At 49.7% G+C, this 23,068-nt stretch overlaps 2 protein-coding genes across 2 annotated transcripts in view; both read right to left on the bottom strand.

Annotated features, from left to right (window-relative positions):
• The window catches only part of LOC149326930 (uncharacterized), a 244,252-nt gene extending 224,689 nt beyond the window's left edge, over window positions 1-19,563 (bottom strand). The window contains exon 1 of the mRNA XM_089563514.1: window positions 19,405-19,563. Coding sequence (XP_089419640.1) covers window positions 19,405-19,470 — 66 coding nt within the window. The 5' untranslated portion in view covers window positions 19,471-19,563. The remainder of the gene's footprint in view (window positions 1-19,404) is intronic.
• The window catches only part of LOC149326929 (uncharacterized), a 79,962-nt gene extending 60,399 nt beyond the window's left edge, over window positions 1-19,563 (bottom strand). Inside the window, exon 1 of the mRNA XM_089563513.1 lies at window positions 18,306-19,563. The gene's annotated coding sequence lies outside the window, so the exon portion shown is untranslated. The remainder of the gene's footprint in view (window positions 1-18,305) is intronic.
• Window positions 19,564-23,068: the final 3,505 nt, after the last annotated feature.

Raw genomic sequence — 23,068 nt, 5'->3', positions numbered from 1 at the left:
TAAAGTTTATTTTTTGGATGAAGCATAACAGCCTTGGTTTTTCCAATATTTAACTTCAACTCATTTTTTGCTGCTCAGGTACTAACTATACGAAGTGCACGATTAGCACGACGGGACAAATCTGCACCGGAAGAGCCGGAAAGGATAACCTTGTATCGTCTGCATAAATTATGTACTTGGCCGTTGGGTGAGTGTTCAGTATGTCATTTATATATAAAACAAATAGAAAAGGACCTAGAATGCTTCCTTGCGGAACGCCTAGTTTAACCGGTTTTACGGTGGAAGAATGCCCTGTTATCACAACACACTGTGATCAGTGTTCAAGGTAGGATGAAATTAACTTAAGGGGTACAGCGCGAATACCATAACACTCCAACTTTTCAATCAGTATACGGTGACAAATATAGTCAAAGGCTTTTGTAAAGTCAAGGAAGACACCAAGGACCATGTTTTTGTTTTCAAAACTTTCCAGGATAATTTCTTTTTGCGTAAGTAGCGCTAATTCGGTGGACCTATTTTTTCTGAAGCCATATTGCGCAGGAGCTAAGATGTTACAGTGATCGGTGAAAGAAGTTAGTCGTTTGAGAATAACTTTCTCAAGTCCTTTCGAGAAAACTGGAAGTATTGAAATGGGACGGTAATCAGAAAGGTTCTTTCGGTTACCCTTTGTATATATTACGGTTACTTTGGCACACTGCATACTCCGGGGGAACACCCCTGATGAAAGGCAGATGTTGAATATATGCACCAATGTATGGGCATCTAAGTTAATTACATGTTTTACAGGCTTCACTTGAAGGCCCATTATGTCAGTGGATGTAGTAGTCATTATTTCAGTTTCCGAGACCGGCTCCAAAAACATAGCTTGTGGGCAAGAAGGTTTCATGAAAGTTGAGTAGTCTCCGCCGGACGACACTGAGACCAGAGAAAGGAAGTGGTCATTGAAAATATTTCCTAATCTCTCCCCTGATATTTCTACGCCATTATTATCTAGCTTTGTGATCGTCTCCGGAGGTGTGCCGAAAATTTGGTGCAATCTACGCCAAACCTGACCTGATTGCTGATTGGAGGAAGTTAAAATATTATAGTGGTAACGATTCTTAGCAGTACGAAGTTCATTGGTGACTTGATTTCTATACCTCTTAAAGGCTTCGAGCGCGTCCCGGCACTTGCTTTTCATAAATTTCTGGAAAAGCCGGTCACGCTTTTTAATGCGGTTTAGCAATTGTGACGTTACCCACGGTCTCCGGATTTTCTTTGACCTATGAAAACTTTTTTTCGGAAAGCAGGAATTATACAAAGATAAGAATTTGTTTAAAAAACTTGTCATAAGCTACGTCCGGGTGGTATTCAGAGAGGACGTCATTCCAGTTTACTTCTGCAATGCATTCACGAAAGCTAGATAACGTGCGCGGATTGATTTGCCAGCGGAGCGAAGGTAGCTCAGATTTCGCACTGATTTTAAAACCGTGATACACTGAGAGAAATATCGGAAGGTGATCACTCAAAGAGTAATTAATGATACCAGATTTAATACGACAAGTTTCGAAGTTAACTATAAAAAGATCAAGAAATGTTTGGGAGCCGGCTGCTAGCCGTGTGCGTGACGTTATCACATTTTGGCATGAGTGAATATTCAAAAGGGATTCAAATTTCATCTTTGTGCTATTCTCAGCCAGAAAATTAATATTGAAACCTCTACCCAATATAATGTAGAGGTTTTGAGCATTGACAAACTCTAGCAAAGAATCCATGAAAGTGAAAAATGAAGAGACGTCACCGCATGGTGGACGATAACAACTACACAATAAGTATTTGCGCGATTTTAGTACAAGCACTTCGAAGTTTAGCAGAAGTACAACAGAACTGATTAAGAACTTCGCATTCAATTTCGTTAGATATTAGCATCGATACACCGCCACCACGTTTACCTACACGATTAACCAAGTAAGATTTGTAGCCAGATAGCTTAATCACGTCCACTTCACAGTCAAACCAGGTTTCTGAAAACATAACTACATTAAATATAATATTGGCTTGGCTAAAGAAAACCTCAAGAGCGTCATCCTTATTGCTGCCAGATCGCAGATTAAAATGAATGCAGTTCAAACACTGTCGAGAATCACCCAATGCACAGCCGTCCAGCTCCGTCGTGTCAACTAAGCCGCTCATACATGAAGACATCGTGAGAGAATTAGGACAGATTTATATCTCGGCCACACGTTATCAAACGGCCAGCGCTTGAAATATGCGGAAAGACAACTTCGCGCTCTTGTGCACCATTCATACTGGAGGCGGTGCATTGGGATGGCATTCAGATTGTTCGATATCAAATGTACGCAGAAACCTGCGTTAACATATGACGACTCATTGAGAATGTTTGTGCAAGCAACATCGGCAGTGCTTTAACTTTTGAAGGTCTGCGTATAAAAAGGGGGACTTGAAACGCACGGGGGCACAAAAAAAAAGAGACGTACATTGTCAAAATAAACTGCAAACCTAGTGTACATGTTACAAAAGGGCAATAAAGGCGGGTTTTGGTTTCCGCTCGAAGCGTAATCGTTGGTGTTACGTTAGCTTCGTTGCAATCTGAAGTGAGGAGGTCTGAAAACTTCCACCCTATGCCGTTCCATTTTTTGTGAATTATTGGTACCATCACGCGTTCAACGTCCTGACAGGAAACGTTTTTAGACCTAACACCACCGCTCCAACGAACGTTAGTTTCCATGTTCTGCACCATTGGTTGCTTGTTTTGTCCTTTTTCGCAAGTCCAAGCTGATACAGGGACACTTTCACTGCATCTTTTCAAGATCGCTTTCCTGCTTGATGACCAATGCGTCAGAGTCATATGACTTTCTAGCGAAAATTTTTCCGTTACGGCACCAGACATACTTCCAGCCACAAGAACGCTTTTTGGCAGCAGCCATTCCCAAAAGAAGCTCGAGTTTAGGGCACAGGTGTTCATTACCAAACACAGGGGATTCTGAAGTGTTGCCAAGGTCGAAATTCTTAAGGCACAGCTTTCTATTTTTCGAGTAAGGAATCCCTCTTTTGGCGCTGACTGAACTGAATAACAATGCAGCTGGGCTTATTCTTGGACGGGACGCGATGACAAGCCTCAGGGCCAATGGCCACACCAGCAAGCGCACCAATATCACAAACAATGCTGGTGACGTCCTCCTCGGGTTGTCAGGCGGAAGCCTTTAATGTCCAATCGTTGTAAGCACCAGTTGTCGACAGAAATGTCATGCTTTTCAATTGTTCGAAATGGTCGTGACGTCACAGTGCGCGAATTTCAACCAATTTCAACCATGCAACCAATTGAAGGGATCGTATAGTGATGCTCCAAGTAAGTGGGACTGAGCTTAGTTAATTGCTTAATTACCCAATTAGCCTAATTAACGTTTTATGCGAAGCATACTACTTTAGCTACCACTTCAGCCCTTCACCGTGGTTATGCGCCTCCAAATCACGTGATACATGACGTCACACCATGTGACCTAATGACGTCACGACAGTAGAGAAACGGGGCCCACCTCGCGCCGTCGCTGTGGTTGTGCGCCTCCAAATTACGCGACACGATGATGCTTCGCATTCTCCAGGCTTAACCAAGTTAAGCCTCAGCCATTTTTTTTAGTCAGGCCATATGAATAAATAAAACCGAGTAGGAAATTTGTCGAGCTCGGGAATTGAATCCCGGTCTTCGGAGTGCGAGACGAGCATGCTATCCACTCCGCCATGCCAGCTTTTTTTTTGTCTTTATTGCCTGTTTTGACAGATTACAACAGATCATAAACAGATGTTCTGCGCTGCACTCTCAAACATCAAGAGGGGACATGTGTTTCACTCGCGTGAGAAAATCAAAACTGTTTCAGAGAACACAACTCTCCCATCAACTCGATAACTTCATCTCCAAAACATGGCTCCTTGTACACTTCACGTAGCTTAGATATGTTTTCTTTCAAGTAATCGCGGACAGAACGCGCATCTTCATCACAGTGTCGTACAGCCATCCTGCTTCGCCAAATACTGTGCAGGCCAAGTAGGAAAATTACATCTGGAATGAAGAAGATGATCCCGCACCGCCACCAACGACGACGAAGCGCTAGCGCCGCCCGTAGCAGGCTGGTGCTGGAGAACTGCCGCTTGTGTGCCGCTCCCTCGCCTCGCTCGTTCCTAGACTTCTTCAGCCAGGGTCTTCGTCACCGGCGCTTGAAGGGGCCAATAAACCGCTCTACATTTGGTGGAGGTTGCTGCGGTCACCTTTCCCCGTCACCGTGGAACTTCGCAATCGCACCATCCCGATGTCCAAGGCCGGTCAGCAGCCCCCCAGTCAACAGCCAGCCCCTCCGCCGGAGCCAGTCATCTGCTCCGGTGCCGTCCGGCAGCGGAACCCCGCTGTTTTCAGCGGCCACAGCGATCAAGATGTGGAAGATTGGCTGGAGTCGTATGAACGGGTGAGCCGCCATAACAACTGGGACGACCGCGTCAAACTCACAAATGTGATATTCTACCTGAGCGACGTCGCAAACCTGTGGTTCCGGAACCACGAGGCCGACATTCCCACCTGGGCCGTTCTAAAGACCACACTCGCGGAGGTTTTCGGTCGTCCCGCCGTACGGAAACTACGCGCTGAGCAAAGCCTGCGTGTCCGAGCTCAGCATACCAATCAGATTTTCACGCGCTACATTGAGGATGTAGTTGACCTTTGCAAGCGTGTTGACCCGGCTATGACCGAGGCTGACAAGATCAAGCACATCCTGAAAGGCATCGATGACGACGCCTTTCAGATGTTGTTGGCGAAGAGCCCCACCACTGTTGCCTCCGTGTACACCCTGTGCCAAGGTTTCGACGAGTTGCGGAAACAACGCCTTTGCGCTCGTCGCTCTCCCCCACCTGCCGACTCCATCTGCGGTCTGGGCATCAACAATGAATTACTCGCTACCATCAAAGACTTCGTGCGGGACGAGGTCGCCAGGCAACTCTCGCTCCTATCTCACCAATACCCGTCACCGCCCGTCCTCAGCCTGAGATCCGGCACGCCATTACGCAGGAGGTCGCCGATGCACTTCCTTGTCTTCGGCAACCGGCACCCTTGGCTCCCCAGGCCGGTCTTTTCCCAATCCAGCACACTCCTGTTGCCGCTCCATTGAGCTACGATCCTGCAGTAACCGTGCCGCCTGCGCCCGCACCCGCGCCTCTCACATATGCCGACGTTGTCCGAAGACCACCGCCGCCGCAGGCCTATGCATACGCTCCTCCTGCGGTGTCTGCGCGTGCTGCTCCTCGGCACCGTTTCGCTCCCGTTGCCTACAATCCTTGGCGCACAGCTGACAACAAAACTATCTGCTACGCCTGCGGTCGTCCCGGCCACGTCGCGCGCCTCTGTCGACGTACTGTGCCTGCGCCTTTACACCCCATGCCGGATTACCCCGCTACGGATCGCACCTTTCGCCGACCTTTCGAACCACCCTATCGGGGCACCTCACCTGATCGCGCGCCTGGTCGCCAGCCCTACGTTTCCCACCGATCGCCATCCCCTCGCCGCCGCTCCTTGTCGTCCATGAGGCGTCGCACCGTCACTGCCGATTCGGAAAACTAGCAGCCGCAGTTCCTGGGGCACGAACTGCGCTCTCATCGCCCTGTTCAAGTCCTCGCCTTTCACCGCCCAATCTTCTTGACGTGTTTGTGGACGGCGTCCCGACACTTGCGCTTGTGGACACTGGGGCCACCGTTTCTGTGATTAACGAAAACTTCTGCCGTTCGCTTCGAAAAGTTACGACCCCATCTTCTGGACTCTCCCTCCGTACAGCTAGCGCCGAGCCCGTTCATCCTTCTGCAGCTTGCACAGCCCGCGTCGTCATCACCGATGTTTTATACGTTGTCGAATTTTTAGTCCTCCGTGCAAGCTCCCATGACGTAATCCTTGGCTGGGACTTTCTATCCCGCCATAGCGCCGTCATTGACTGTGCCCGTGCGCATGTCGTCTTTTCTCCGCTCTGTGATGCACTCTTCGACGAACGTCCGATTCGCTGTGATGATAAACTTGTTGTTGCCGAGGACACCGATATTCCCCCTGAGAGTGCTGTGCTCGTCCCTGTGTGCGCCGCCTCTGTTTCTGACGCCACCGTTCTCTTCACGCCTTCCCCCCTCCTTGCCTCTCGCCGACGTCTCTCTCTTCCCTTCGCCGTCATCGACATTCACCACGGTGCTGCCGCAATCCTAGTCTCCAACACCTCATTCTCTGCGTTTCCCCTGCTTCGTGGCGAGTGCCTTGGTCATATTGAAACCGCTGACTTCATCTCTTCCGTGGACACCGATGCGCCCTCCTCCAGTCCCAACCTCGCTGCCCTCACCCCTCGTGCCGCTCCTCCCGATCACCCACTGTCTTCGGAGATTTTCGACCACTCTATTGATCCCGCCCTCGACACAGCTCAACACGCGCAGCTTCTTGTCCTGCTCAATCAGTTTCGCTCATCGTTTGACCACCACTCCTCTTCTTTGGGCCGTGCGACCACTGTCGAGCACCACATTGAAACCGGTACACATCCTCCTCTCCGCCAGCGCCCCTACCGTGTCTCACTTCCCGAGCGCCGCCTCATCGCTGAGCAAGTGGACGACATGCTACAACGCGGCGTTATTCAGCCATCTGCCAGTCCTTGGTCATCCCCAGTTGTCCTGGTGAAAAAGAAGGACGGCTCGATACGATTTTGCGTGGACTATCGCCGGCTCGACAAAATTACGCGCAAAGACGTCTACCCGCTACCCCGTATTGACGACGCCCTTGACTGCTTGCAAGGCGCCGAGTTCTTCTCATCTCTCGACCTTCGTTCCGGCTATTGGCAAGTCCCGATGTCTGCGTCCGACAGTCCTAAGACGGCATTCGTTACGCCTGACGGCCTATATGAATTCACCGTAATGCCATTCGGTCCGTGTAACGCTCCCACCACGTTCTAACGAATGATGGACAACATCTTGCGCGGCCTCAAGTGGAACATTTGTCTTTGCTATTTAGATTATGTTGTTGTGTTTTCGCCAGACTTTCCGACGCATCTCCAGCGCTTGCGTCAGATATTGAGCTGCCTCACCCGTGCTGGCCTTCAACTAAACCTCAAGAAATGTCACTTTGGCGCCCGGCAACTAACAATACTCGGCCACCTCGTATCCAAAGATGGCGTCCTACCTGATCCTGGCAAACTCCGTGCTGTTGCTGACTTTCCTAAACCGACCTCTACGAAACAGGTGCGCCGATTTTGTGGGCCTCTGCTCCGATTTTCGACGCATTGTAATTTAGCCTGTAATCGTCGCGCCCATTACGAAACTCCTCAATGGTTCCGCGGGCCTGTCTACGTGGGACTGTGCTTGCGATGGAGCTTTTGCTGCGCTCCGTCGCCTTCTTACTTCGCCCCCTATTCTTCGGCACTATGACCCCAGTGCTCCTACTGAGGTGCACACCGACGCAAGCGGAGTCGGCCTCGGTGCTGTTCTTGCCCAGCGCAAGCCCGAATTTTCTGAATACGTTGTTGAGTACGCCAGCCGTGCTCTCACCAAAGCAGAGTCGAACTACACCGTGACTGAAAAGGAGTGTCTGGCCGTAGTGTGGGCTCTCACGAAATTCCGCCCATACTTATATGGCCGCCCGTTCACCGTCGTTACTGATCACCACGCCTTGTGCTGGTTGGCCTCCCTCAAAGATCCCTCAGGACGCCTTGGCCGCTGGGCACTCCGTCTTCAGGAATTCGATATTACCGTAGTCTACCGGTCGGGCCGCAAGCACTCCGACGCCGACGCCTCGTCACGCTCGCCACTGCCCTCTCCTGCGCCCTCTTCCCCCTTATCTGATCCCCTACTCGCAGCGCTCACTACAATGGACATGCCCAATCAACAACGCCAGTATCCATGGATTTCGTCCTTGCTCGATGTCCTTCGTGCACACTCTACGTCCCCCTTCCCTCGAGCTCTTCGTAGCCAAGCTTCCCATTTTGCCATCCGCGACGATCTCCTGTACCGCCGCAACTGTCGTCCGGACGGCCGAAAGTGGCTCCTCGTGATTCCCCGACACCTTCGGTCTGAGATCTGTGCACACTACCATGCCGACCCTCAGAGCGCTCACGCTGGATCACTAAAAACCTACGAGCGACTACGGCAGCGGTACTACTGGCGAGGCATGTACAACTTTGTTCGTCGCTACGTTCGCTCCTGCACAGCCTGTTAGCAGCGGAAGTCCCCACCTCCACCCTCGACTGCCCCGTTACAGCCATTACCGTGCCCGGCTCGCCCTTTCGATCGTGTGGGCATCGACCTATATGGGCCGCTCCCCTTCACGACTGCCGGGAATCGATGGATTATAGTTGCCGTGGACCACCTCACTCGGTATGCTGAGACCGCTGCCCTACCTGCGGCTACTGCTCGCGACGTCGCCCTCTTCCTTCATCACTTCGTCCTGCGTCACGGCTCTCCGCGAGAACTTCTCAGTGACCGCGGCCGTGTTTTCTTGTGTGAAGTTGTACGCGAGCTTCTCGATGCGTGCCACTCAGTCCACCGTACCACTACTGCTTACCACCCTCAAACTAACGGCCTCACCGAACGATTCAACCGGACTCTTGGGGACATGATCGTCATGTACATTAGCTCCGACCGCTCTAATTGGGATCAAGTCCTTCCGTTCGTGACCTATGCATATAACACCGCATCCCAGGCAACCACCGGTTTTTCCCCTTTCTTTCATTTATTCGGGCGCGAGCCTTCCTGCCTCCTGGACACCATCCTTCCCTACAACCCGGACAGCTCAGAATATGCTTCCCTTTCTGACATTACCCACCATGCTGAGCAGTGCCGCCAGTTGGCTCGCTCCTTCACCGCCGAACGTCAAGGACTCCGCAAGCATGAGTCCGATCAACACACGCCCGCTGCACACTTCTCCACTGGATCATTGGTCTGGCTCTCTGTTCCGGCTGCGTCCAAATTTTCGGCAAAGCACATTGGTCCCTACCGTATCTTGGAGCGTACGTCACCTGTCAACTATATCATCGAACCGGTGACACCTTCCTTCGACCATCGCCGCCGTGGTCGTGACGTCGTTCATGTCCTTATTACAGCCCTCTCGTCGTCTCCTCGCCTTGAGTCGCCAGGATGGCTCGCTCTTTCCGCCGGGGCAGTTGGAATGAAGAAGATGATCCCGCACCGCCACCAACGACGACGAAGCGCTAGCGCCGCCCGTAGCAGGCTCGTGCTGGAGAACTGCCGCTTGTGTGCCGGTCCCTCGCCTCGCTCGTTCCTAGACTTCTTGCGCCAGGGTCTTCGTCGCCGGCGCTTGAAGTTGGCAATAAACCGCTCTACACATCATATTTATAAAGATCTGGCTCAACGTCCAGGAATCGTATCCCATACGGCGTCAAGGATAAATCTTTCTTTATTGTACGCTGGAGCACGTCCCAAAAGAGCAGCGCATCCCAGCAATCAATAAAGACGTGTTCTATTGACTCTGGTTTGCGACACAACAAGCAGTCAGCACCCCATGGTAGAAACAATCTCTTCTCCTCCATCCATGTTTTAACCGGCAACGTCCCAGTGCGTAACTTGGAGAAAAACGTCTTCACACCCGCTGGCACCACCATTTTTCGTACTCTTTTTTAAAACATTTCCTGCTTGGCCTCCACTATACAGAGATCGATAGATTGGCTCCGGGAAGACAGAGTCCAGAAAATCTTTTAACAATTTGTTACGCGCGACATTAGAATGATATTCCAAACTGAAGCGCGCATTAAGAAACCGGAAAGCAAAGACCACTTCTTTCTAAAACCTACTTGCACTGTATCTCATCCCGTCCACACTGGAAATAACATAGTTTGGCAAAGCCGAAGAAAGCCTCACTTGAATAAACGTCCGCAGAAACGGGTCGCGTTGATCTCGAGGAAACAGAAATCTTGACACCACCTGTCTCAGGTACAAGTGTGGCAAGGAAAGACCCCCTTTTCTCAAACGCAGAAAAAAAATTATCACGTTTAGTCCTCTCCCATGAGGACTGCCAAACAAAAACTGCGAAGAGACAATGAAACGTTTGAATGCTAAGTCTAGAGCATGAAAGGACCTGCAACAAATAGCACACTTTTGAAACCAGATATACATTGCATATGTTTGCGCGCGTGAATACAGACAGTTCCTTTCCCGACCATTTCTGTGCACGCGTGGAGAGTTCTTGAATTTTCTGCTTCCAAAAGTCATCGTTATCTCGATACTTGTCAAGAGGTACACCTAGGTATTTGGAAGGAACATGTGACCATTTTACACTTGCATGAAACAAAGGCGCTGATGCCCAATTCCCATGCCAAAGGCCCGCACACGTTTCCAGGTTAACAACGCTATTGGTTACATCACAAAACCTACGAACAACCGACATCGCATGTTCTATGCTGCTGTGGTCACTACAGAAAACTGCCACATCATCGGCATAAGCCAATACTTTAATTTCACATGCTTCCAGTTCGAAACCGCGAATAAAGCTGTTATTTATTACATTTCGGCAAAGTGGCTCCAGGTACAGAGCGAAAAGTAGCGGTGACATTGGGCAGCCTTGCCGCACGGATGCTCTAACGTCTGTCAGTGAGCTCTCGGTTAACAACCAGATTTGTGGTACAGTTACTATAGGCCATTTTAACCCCTTTTAAAATGAGCTCTCCAACACAGACATGTTCGAGGATTTTAAAAAGAATGTCGTGACATACACGGTCAAAGGCCTTCTCTAAATCAATTTGCAACATTGCGACTCGCCTAAAGTCAGCGTCATAGCATTCCAGTATACTCCGAGTGACATGAACATTCGTGAAGATGGCCCGCCCTTGAATTCCACATGTCTGGTGGGGGCCAACCAAGATGTCAATAACTGATTGTAAACGTTAGGCTAATACTTTCACAAAAATTTTATAATCAACATTAGTAAGCGTTATCGGCCGATAACCAGTAACTTGCTTAAGCTGAGCAGGATTGTCAGTTTTCGGTATAAGTACTGTATGTGCACGGGAAAACGACGGTGGTATAATACCAATTCTAAATGACTCTTCATAAACGCGTTGTAAAATGAGAGCAGTTTCACATTTGAACGCCTTATAAAATTCTGCTGTTATCCCGTCAGGACCTGGCGATTTGCCCAAGTGAAGCTCATCAATAGCGTATTCCAGTTCCGCTGTTGATAAGTCGGCAGACAGGATGTCAGTGTCTTCACTGGTCAGTCGGGGTAATAGACTTAAAAATTCATCCTGTAAGGCCTGGACATCCGCCGATTTGGAAGCGAACAAATCACGGTAATGCTCACTGAAAGCCTCCCTTATCGCCTTGGGATTGTCTGTCAGAATGTCTTTGTTTTCAATTTCTACGATATCTTTTCTTCTAGCGTATCTTTTTTCTGTGGTCAAATTTCGCCTACTGGGCATATCATCTGCCAGCAAGCGATCTGTTCGTGCACGAATTGCAGCTCCCCGAAACAATGTCAGATCGATAACCTTAAGCTTTGCTTTAACTTCGCTGATAAGGTCAGTGTATAGTCCCGGAGCTCTATTTTACTCTATAATTAATTCTTTCAACATCTGTTTTAGGTTCTTCTGTCCCGCTTTTTCAGCGTGCTTGATTACTACGGACCTTTCAATAGCCTTCATTTTGACATCAACTTTGAATTCCTCCCACTTTTCTGCCCAACTTTTTCCATAATTCAACCGAACTTCTTCTAAAACGTTCTTTGTTTCTAAAAGAAACGTATCGTCATTTAGTAATTTTGCATTGAGCTTCCACAAGTCCCAGCTGAATTTCGCTTGAGGTGTCACGTTCCTTCCAATGGTGAATATGACACAACAGTGATCGCTAAACGTGAACGGTTCGACTATGTAGTTATCGCAAATTGCCGCCAGCTCAAGGGAAACGTAAGCTCTATCTAGCCTAGCATGACTATGCCCTTGAAAATGTGTATAATGACGCCTTATTCCGCCCTTTGCAAACTGGGCTACGTCTTGAAGTGAATACTTTTCAATGATTTCTTTCAAGAAAACAGCACTTTCGCTTTCGGTGACTGTTGAGCCTGATCGGTCATCTGCACTGAGAACACAATTGAAATCCCCCAAAAGAATGACAAGTCTATTGCATTCGAGGTACGCACATAGTTCCTGGAAAAACAAAAGACGTTCACGGGGTTTTGTGGGTGCATACACACAGATTACTCTCAAATATTCCTCCCCGTACAACAGATCAAGGAGCACAAACCTTCCCCTCGTGCAACACACCACTGCTTGTTCCTCGATACCAAGACTGTTCTTAATTAACAGCACACAGCCCGCTGATGTACCGGGGGGACGCGCCTCAGCAGTCGGGAAGAGCGGACGTGTCTCACGTCGGCTCCGCCGAATTTTATGATCCTTTCCCGAAGCATTTGCCGAAGCGCTGCGACACCATCTGGCTACACTTCCAGAACAACGAGGAGACCACCCACCCTTGTTCAGGTGGGACCGTTTTCTCAAATCCTTCGAGAATTTGAAGACCAAGCGGATCGCGCGAGTTGCTAAACCTAAAAGTTAGGCCACGACTCAGCTGCCCGCCGCGGCTCCGCGGGCAAATTCTGCCACAAACCATGACGACCCTGATGGGATACGACCCGGAGGGGATGCAGATTGTCACCATGCCGCAGGCGAAAACCCCAGTTTTCGACAAGGTTACGGAGGGGATTATCCAACGCAAAATAGAAGAGTGGGAACGCGCATCAGCCCGTGACAACCACTCGGCACGGCAAAAAGGTCGAACGCCAGATGGACGCGTCACCGCGGCAGGGGATACGCCGCTGCAGCAGACGCCCCACACGCAAGTCAAGCGTTGGAAGCCTCCTCCGCAGCCGCGTCTGGACAAGCAAGATGCAGTGATCATAATCAAACCTAAAGGAACGCTGGATCTCAGCAAATTCAGGGGAAGCAACGCGGTCGGAAACGCCTTGCACATTGCTGCTGGTGTCGACAAGGGCTCAGCCGAGCTCAGCGTTTGGCCCATATGGGAACAGAACATCATCGTCGTCGGGGTGCGAGACGCCCAAATAATCAGAAAGATCCTGGCAATTCACGAAATTCAGCTTGGGGACAAGGCACAGGCAGTGTACTCCTACCTCCGCCCCTCCGACGACACCTGCAAAGGAGTAATACAAGTGGACCCGAGGGTTTCCAACGAAGACATCACGAACGCGCTTCGCTCCCCGGACGCACCAGTGGTGAGCGTGAGAAAATTAGGTTCCTCCAACGTGGCGGCCATCACGTTTGAAGGAAGAAATGTTCCGTTTCACGTCTTCTACTACGGTGAAGCGGTTCCAGTACGCCTATACAAGAAAACAACGCCAGCCTGCGCACTGTGCGGGAAACTTGGACACCGGGCGGATGTTTGCCCTTGCCCTTCGAAGTCTAGATGTCCGCAGTGCGGTCAGCAAGATGTTCCAAAATCCCACGACTGCCAACCCAAGTGCACGGTCTGCGAAGGTCCACATCCCATGGGGTCGAATCAGTGCAAGTACAAGTACCGAACATCACAAAAAACCAAGCCCAAGACAGGAGAAGTCAACCACCGGTCAAGATCCAGGCTTCGGAACCGGTCCGGCAGCAGAGGTCGATCGAGCAGCGGGGACCGACTGACCCACCAGGACCAGTCCAGCAACAACTCAACACCACCCGGCTCACGCTCTTCAAGCAATGGACCTGGGACTACCGATAATGTGTCGCACAACAACGGCAGTCGTCCTGCCGAGAAGACAACAGGACCCCATAACAAGGAGCAGCGCAACGGCAGCAAGGTGAGCTGGGCAGATGTAGCTGCCTCTTCCCCCGAAGCGTTGGCTTACAAACGACTTAAAGCAGAGATTGAACAACTAAAATCAGAAAATAGCACATTGAAACAGCAGTTAGTCATCGCAGTCAATCCAAACAACACATTACCTCCATCGACGCAACAGGCATGTCCGATGGAAGAAGATAAGGCAGAGCTACACCCTCCGTCTCCACACCAGTTAGATGCTAGCACCCCCGAGAGGCAAGCAACTACACCAGACGCACCCCACCAGGCACCAACTCCGCAGGCACCACCATCGCAGGCACTAAAGCAGCAATGTACAGAGCACCCCCAAACCCAGAAACGCATCACTCGCTTGGAAAAAACAATTCAAGACCTCATTGAAAATAAATTACAAATTATGATCGAGACGACAATCAAAAGTATGTTCGAATCAGTTATTAAACCCATGATGGAAAACCTCGAACCAGTTTTATTAAGGATGCAATCGCAGGAGATCAGAATTGACCGCAAACTTCAGGAATTATCAGATGTCTCTCACAACAGGGGCACAAAGCTGCAGGGTAAAATGGGAACTCGTCGTCTGCCAAGCACTCAGCCAGATCTGCAGCCTGAGGGCGCACCACATGATGAGGCACAAGTTTCTAGTGTTCAGCATGGCTCCACAACGTAGACATAAACTTACTATCCTACAGTGGAACTGCAGGGGACTAAAACGGAAGAGGGAAACATTACAGCAATACATAGACTCTCATCCCGATACGCCGCAAATAATAGCCCTGCAAGAAGTGAATATGGAGGCTAAGATCAGAGGATACTCAACGCATCAAACAAATCCCTCTACATGCATCTTGGTCCACAAATCATGCACGGCAATCACTGTAGACCTTAATCTAGACAGCGACATTGAATATACCTTCATAAAAATACTGCCACAGCACAGAAACAGCAAGAGCACCTATATACTCAATATATATAGTCGCCCCAAACAGCACCGCGTAGCCTTCAACGTGATCTTTCTTAAAGCCCTAAGAGAAGCCCAAAAAGCTCCCCTAGCTATAGTTGGCGACTTTAATGCTTCTAGCCCCCTATGGGGATACCCCAGGGAAGACACAAAAGGCAGAAAACTAGCATCCGCCATCGCTGACATGGCCCTGACCCTACTCACGGACCCGCAGCACCCGACGCGAGTCGGCACCAGCGTAACGCGGGATACTTCTCCCGACCTCACGCTCGTCCGCAATGCCCGCAACTATGAGTGGCTCAATACAGGAGAGACCCTAGGCAGCGATCACTACGTGCTGCCGACCACCTTCGAAAGCAACAAGCACAGCAAACCACGAGGGCAAGCCAGAATTACAGACTGGGAGACATTCAGAAAGGACACCAAACTAACCACATCCGAACAAATAACCAGCTACGAAGATTGGGCGGCTTCCATTCTCGACCTTAAAGAAAAGCTCGCAAAGTCTCTTGCCACCACGGAGGACCACCCAGCTGTTGACAACCACCTCCTACACCTTTGGGAAGCAAGACGTAGTCTTATAAAACGGTGGAAAAAACAAAGACACAATCGGAAACTAAGACTTCGAATAGCCAAGCTTACTATTCAAGCAGACCAATACGCATGGGACCTCGCTCGCACCAATTGGCTAACGAAGTGCGAATCCCTCAAAGGCCGCCTAGACACCAAGGCTACATGGAACCTTCTGCGATGCCTGATTGACCCTCCGAAAGCGAAGAGTGAACAACACAGAAATTTGCATCGAGCCCTACACAGCTTTCAAGGCACAGATCAGGAACTCGTGGATGAACTGACGCGTCGCTATATCTGCACCGCGCGAGACCCACAACCCTACAATAAGGAGTACCGTGGGGAACCGAACGAAGACCTAGACAGAGATTTCACTTCAGAGGAAATCATTGCAGCACTAGCAGATATGCGCCGAGGCACAGCCCCGGGACAAGATAAAATTACTGTCGGACTTCTGGCCAACCTTGGCACGGAGGCTCTGCAGCAACTCACGGATTACATAAACGAATGTTGGCGTACCGGCACCATTCCACAAGCATGGAAAACAGCCAATGTACACTTTATTCCCAAACCCGGCAAGAAAATCAGCATCGAAAACCTGCGCCCCATATCCCTCACGTCGTGCGCAGGCAAACTCATGGAAAAGGCAGTATACACCCGTCTCTCCAATTATCTTGAGGACAATGAGCTACTGCCACACACGATGTTTAGATTCCGGGCACACTTGTCCACCCATGATGTGCTTCTGCAAATCAAACGTGAAGTCATTGATCCCGCACGCACAAACAGTAACCGAGCGCTTCTAACACTTGACCTCAAGGGAGCGTTTGACAATGTCAAACACTCCACAATCCTCAACAACCTCCACAGCATGAACTGCGGACAGCGAGCCTACTCGTACATCTGCGATTTCCTTACGGACAGAACCGTCAACATCAGCACCGGCTCAAAACACACAACGCAAGTGAAGATGGGCACGAGAGGCACTCCGCAAGGGGCAGTACTATCCCCACTTCTCTTCAACATTGCACTCCTAAATCTCCCACCTCTTCTCAATCAGGTACAGGGCATACGCCACGCCCTGTACGCTGATGATATAACCATCTGGACAACCACGGGAAGTATGGGAATGATTGAAGAACAACTACAAACCGCGGCGACAACAGTTCAAAATTATGCCCGGGCGTGTGGACTAACGTGCTCACCCGAAAAATCCGAACTGATAGTCTTCCGTCAACGCAAGAATCAAGACACCATCAATATCCACGTAGACAACTCACCCATCAAGGAAGTTCAGACCATGAAGATACTGGGTCTGTACATAAATAACAACGGCAACAACCTTCTTGCCCTCCAGAAACTACGGCTCGTGAGCGAGCAAGTCGCCAGGATGATCGCCAGGATAACGACGCGCAAATCGGGGATGCGAGAAGACGATACTCTGCGACTGGTGCAGGCTTTCGTTGTAAGCCGCGTCGTCTACGTAGCGCCCTACCTCCGCCTTAAGAAGCGTGACATCAAAAACCTCGACATCATAATCAGAACTGCCCACAAGAAGTCCCTGGGACTCCCTCTTGCGACATCGACGGACCGGCTCTTGCGACTGGGTGTGCACAACACGATCGATCAGCTGATAGAGGCACACCTTACGGCGCAGGTGGTACGGCTCTCCACAACTCGAACTGGCCGACAAGTCCTGAGTGATTTAAACATCAATTGCCCCCGACATCTAGACACCAAAACCGACATCCCAGCCTCATGGAGAGGACAACTCAAGGCAGCTCCACTACCCAGGAATATGCACCCTGATTTTCACCAGTTAAGACGACAAGCACGAGCCGAAGCCATGCAAAGACACTACGGCGGGCGCGAGGGCGTGTTCTATGTCGATGCTGCGGGTCCCGAGCAGGGAATGACGGCCGTCGCGGTAGTGCACCAAAATACAACAGTCGACGGACTAGTACTGGCTAGCCAGGACATACTGGCTGCGGAAGAAGTGGCGATTGCTCTAGCTGCAACACACACTAGCTCAATATACATTCTCATAGATTCACAGACAGCGTATCGCAATTACCTCAGGGGCAGGGTCGCACCGCTAGCAGCTAAAATCGTGCAAGATAGCTACATCCGTGGCTACCAACCCACACGCAAACACTTAATATGGGTACCAGGTCACCAGGGCATCCCAGGGAACGAGAGCGCACATGCCTCAGCCCGAGCATTTCTCCCCTGGGCACCCAGTGCGGATGCCGTGGAACCTCCTACCCCACTACTAACTTACAATGACATACTTCAGCACTTAAGATTATCCCGTCGGGTCTACCCTCCGCCGGCTAAGACACTAGATAAAGGGGAGGAACAACACCTCCCAAAGCTACAGACCAACACTTACAACAACCCACGAAGACTACATGCCATAGACCCGGAGTCATTTGACTCACAATGCAAATCCTGCGGGGAGAAGGCGGACCTGTACCATATGGTATGGGCCTGCCAACGAAATCAGGCGATCACTGTTAATAACCAGCCAACGCAGGAGGGGTGGGAGGCAGGTCTGTCCAGCTCGGACGAAAAGAGTCAAAAGCAACTCATCGAAAGAGCCCGGACAGCAGCCTACGCCAATGGGGTTCCGGACTGAGAGCTCCAACCACGGCTACAACCTCCTAAACCATTTCATTAAAATATTTTCACCACCACCACCGCTGATGTACCCACTGCATGACTAGCACGCACGTTATATCGCGGCTTGAACTGCGCAACCATAGCGTCTGTCGCGCTCACACTCTCTACCTTCGTTTCTTGTACTGCAAGAATGTCCAGGTCTTTCTCATAGAGCAGACGCTTTAGTTGACATTGCTTACGTCTAGCTGCTAGTCCACGCACGTTTAAAGTGCCGCATTTTAAATTTGACGGAAGACAAGCCATGCTGAAAATCCTGAGCACAAAAAAGGTACAGGTCCCTTACCAGGCGTACGCCTTACCCTCCGAGAAGGGGCGATTAATCAGCGCTCCTTGCGCCGCGCACGGGAGACGCGGACGAAGAACGATACTCAGGCACATACTTCCCCTTGGTCCCGGTGGCTCTGAGCCACTGGCGCTCAAGGCGTTGCAACCTGACCTCGGTGGAAGGTTGTGAAGGGGATGGCAACACCGTCTTGGCACGCTTAGCCGGACCGAAGATGTCATTTTGTGATGCTCTTGCGTCCTCGACTGGCTCCGCTTCGGCGTTCATGGCAGACGCCTGGTCACTCATCGGCGGGTTCCAGCCGCGTTGCTCAAAGCTCGTTGCTCGTTCAGCGTCTTGCTTGAAGTTTCCATGTTTGCATCGAGGACGCTTCCCTGTTCCCCAGACGCACTCTTCTTTCGACAGTCATCAGGGGCCGTCGTTTCAGCTTCCTCGATGTCCATGATATCCTCTTTATCGTCACAGTCCTCTGAGGCCGCTTCTATCACATGGGCGTACGTACGTATGCAGTCGTCACGGACATGACCAAAGGCTCGACACTTAGTGCAGCGCGGCGTCTGGCAGTCGCGGCGGATATGCCCGCGTCTGCGACACCGGAGACAAACAGGCGCCCTACCGGGCACAACCACAAGGACGGAGCCCCCGTAGAATTTGAAAAGATGCGGTAGCTCCTCCGCCGTGACTCCCTCTTTAAGCACCATTCGTGCGATACGTGTTGTCGATTCCGCCGATTCAAATCCTGGAACACTCCATTCCTCATGCCGAATTTCCATCACTTCCCCAAACTCGCTCAGAGCCTTCCGAATGGTCTCACTGGGTATGTGAAATGGCACCCAGTGAATCTTCACCTTGATCTCCTTTCGACAGGGGTCAATAATGGCACAGTAACCGCCTTTCACCCTCAGGCCCCCGGCCGCAAGTACAGTGTCCTTCGCCTCCTGGGTGCGGAACCTCACTAGCCAGAGATGGCTCATCTGGTAAGCGCCAATGCCGCTCACATCCTTAAGAACGCCGGCATCTTCTAATGGTTGACGAAAGTCCTCTATTCGATACGGACGCTTCGAGGTATCACTGTGCAAGAAAACACACAAACGCATACCTTCGTCAGCCGGCAGTGACGGTAGCAGAAAGCGATAACCAGGAGGTGGTCCAGACACGGATTCATCCCGACCAACAAAGGCCGTTGCGACACCTCGCCCGGAGCGAGCCATTTCTGCGTCCGTCTAGCAGGGCAGCCAGAAGCAGACTTCCCGCCATGCCAGCTCGATGGTTTGGAATGAACAAAGGTGCGTCTAGTGAATACTGTGTCTTCGCTCACTCCCATCCTACTCCCATCCTCCTCCCTTCCCTTCTGGCGAGGTTTAGGTGTCCACCGAGATATGAGAGACAGATACATTTCCTTTCCTCAAAAACCAATTTACCGACGAGCGAGGCGTAGAACCGAAAAGGTTATGGTGTTCTGTGGACTCCCTGGCAGCGTTGCAAGACGCTGTCGCGTTCCACTCTCAGAGGCGAAGCTTAACATCTTAACCACACATCAGTGACCGCACTTTAGGTCAAAAAAGTGTCCCCCTGAATTTTGAGGGGTGTCCACCGAGATATGTGACACAGTTACTGCGTAATTTCCTTTCCTCAAATACAATTTTCATTTTCTTCATTACGGGCCATCTTTGTCTTTCTTCTTTCACTCCCACTTCCTCCCTTCCTCTACGGTGCGGTTCAGGTGTCCACCTAGATCACATAGGATTACTGCGCCATTTCCTTTCCTCAAAAAAGCGTTGCGTTCAAGGGGCAAGGCATCGCGCTGAACGGGTGGAGGCGTTCTCTGGACTTCCTGGCAGCGCTACAACACGCATCATCATCATCTGTCGAATTCCACTCCTAAAGGCGAAGCTTAAGCGTCATTAATTAGCAGTTAATTAGTATTCAGACATTAATCACTAATTAACCAATAATTAGTGATTTGTCATCACTTAGTAATTAGTACTCAATTACATGTGACGCCACCACTGCCACAGAAGTAGTCAAAGTCGTGCGGAAAACGCTTTCGCCTCTACGCACTTTAGACAGTCAAAGTGCCCCCTGAATTTTTTTCATCTAAGCCTTTAATTTCAACGTTTTTGTTTGTGCTTTTGCTTTTGTGCACAAACTTTTTGCTTTGTGCTTCTTTTCCCGCGTTGCCGCGGTTTTTTTTTTGGCCATTCCTTTAATTCTTTCGCGCTAGGCAAAGGCTCCTCTGTGCTGACGACGATTGTAGCCGTCCTGAACCAGGTAGCGTGGGGCAGCTTCTTCGTCCGCCATAGCCCCAGCATAAGTACAGCACTTTTTTATCTCTGATGCCGTGCGAACGTTATGCCGCCATGCGAACTGTTACTCCCGTCAAGCTGAAAGCCTCGTGACCGCTATAGTGTAGAGATCAGCGAACGTTCTGACCGTGTGCCATGTTTGCCTCTAACCATCTGCTGCTCCTGGTTCATGTTTATCTTAACCACCTCCTACTCCTGCGTAAGGGAACAGCAGTTCGGAATTGGTAGCGAGGTGCTAGAAGTAGTAAGAGAATATGTCTACTTAGGGCAGGTAGTCACCGCAGATCCGGATCATGAGAGGGAAGTAACTAGAAGAATAAGAATGGGGTGGAGCGCGTATGGCAGGTTCTCTCAGGTCATGAATGGTAGCTTACCAATATCCATGAAGAGAAAAGTATATAACAGCTGTATCTTACCGGTACTCACCTATGGGGCAGAAACGTGGAGGCTAACAAAGAGGGTTCAGCTTAAGTTAAGAACAACGCAGCGAGCTATGCAAAGGAAAATGATAGGTGTAACGTTAAGAGATCGGGAGAGGGCGGAGTGGGTGAGGGAACAAATGCGGGTTAATGACATCCTAGTTGAAATCAAGAGGAAGAAGTGGGCTTGGGCAAGGCATGTAATGCGAAGGCAAGATAACCGCTGGTCCTTAAGGGTAACGGAGTGGATTCCAAGAGAAAGCAAACGTAGCAGGGGACGGCGGAAAGTTAGGTGGGCGGATGAGATTAAGAAGTTTGCGGGGATACAGTGGCGGCAACTAGCAAAGGACAATGTTAATTGGAGAGACATGGGAGAGGCTTTTGGCCTGCAGTGGGTGTAGTCAGGCTGATGATGATGATGATGATGACTCCTGCGTACTACCAGTACGACTTCACGAACGCAGGGGTGTAGCACCTGCTTTGTCGTAGAATGAAAGTGTAGCTGGACTCCGAGTGGGCTTTGTAAAACTGCTGTCGGCGAAGAATGCCTGCTTCCATCACTGCTCCCATATGCAACGTGAACGGCTGCATGAACTTCAATTTCAGTATTTAATGAAATGTATCAATGATAAAAGTTTAGTTCTTGGGAGCTGGCTCAAACACAGTTCAACTGAACCTGTATTTGTGAAAAAATCTACTGCAGAGCTTACCTTGACGCAAAAAAGAAAAGAGCTGAGAACTCGATCGAAACGAAATTGGAATATTTTTGAAGTAGCTAAAAATGCCAGACGAAAATATTTACATTTGAAATGCATAGTTGTACAGCAGCTATCTTGCTGGTTGTTTAAGAATGGCATCTGTAATATACTTGAACCTTTTGCTATCAACAGAGCAGTTTGAAAAAATTATTCACCATTAACGTAACTATATCCATTGCAGAACTAAGCCATATGCCGTATCCCGGCCTTTTTTCCTCTCCTTTCCCAGACGCGCCATATCATTCCTACAAACTCCCTAAGCATGCTACGCTTCTTACCTGTCGGGATCCGCTCGTTACAATTATGAACCATCGCTTAGATTTCTTTCGCGTTATATGCCCAACCCATGAGAATTTATTCCTTGTTTTTATTAGGCCAACAGCATGCGTTTTATATAGACCCACTCCGATCTCTTTCTGTATTCTGACATTGCACCTAGCATTTACTTTTTGAAAGCTCGCTGCATTGTCGTCTACCAAGTTTCGAGTTTTTTGCTTAGCTTACGCATTTCTGTACATTGGGTAAGTAATGGAAAGATTGAGCAGTTCTATGCTTTCTCCTACGAACTTGGTAAGTTGCCTTACAACATAAACAGAATTTCAAGAATGCACACTACGCCAATCTTATTCAACTGTCAGTCCACTCTGACAAGGTATACCGCGTATTTCAGCGACCACCTTAAAAAATTTCAAAAACAGTCTTTTTCGAGCCAAAATATGGCTTTTTCGGCATAGTATAACCATTGCTGATAGACACCAGAAAACCGATGAATCGTCTTAACAAGCAAGCTCGTTAAATAATATCTAGTAATAATATTTTTAACTAACACAGTTAGGTGCCTAGTTGCAATTACACATTTGTAGCCGCTCGTTAGGAATAGCCATATCAGTTTTTATAATTTCGAAAACGCGATTGCGCTTGGCTGTGTGGCTCGACAAAATTTAGATTTTTTTACTAGTTACGAGCACTGAAGGGGTTGCTACTGCTTCCTTTCAAAAGCGCATGTACTTTCGCAAGATGCAACCAAATTTTCTTGAGCCACAGCGGCTAGGGTAATCGCGTTTTCGAAACTCTAAAGACCGATATGGCTATTAATAACGACCAACTAAAAAAGTCTGATTGCAGCCAGTTGCTTATCTGTGATAGTTATGCGTTATCAGAAAACAGTTAACTAGCTAACTACTAAAGACAATTCAACGGCATTCCGGAGTCCGCCAACACTGCAAATACTATGCCACAAAAGCCACATTTTTGCGCCAAAAAGTGTACTTTGCAAGTGA

Source organism: Amblyomma mixtum, chromosome 10, assembly GCF_055824585.1.
Source record: "Amblyomma mixtum isolate Tamu chromosome 10, ASM5582458v1, whole genome shotgun sequence".
Taxonomy (NCBI): Eukaryota; Metazoa; Arthropoda; class Arachnida; order Ixodida; family Ixodidae; genus Amblyomma; species Amblyomma mixtum.
The sequence above is the reverse complement of the archived record's forward strand: the minus strand, read 5'-3'. Positions and strand labels throughout refer to the sequence as shown.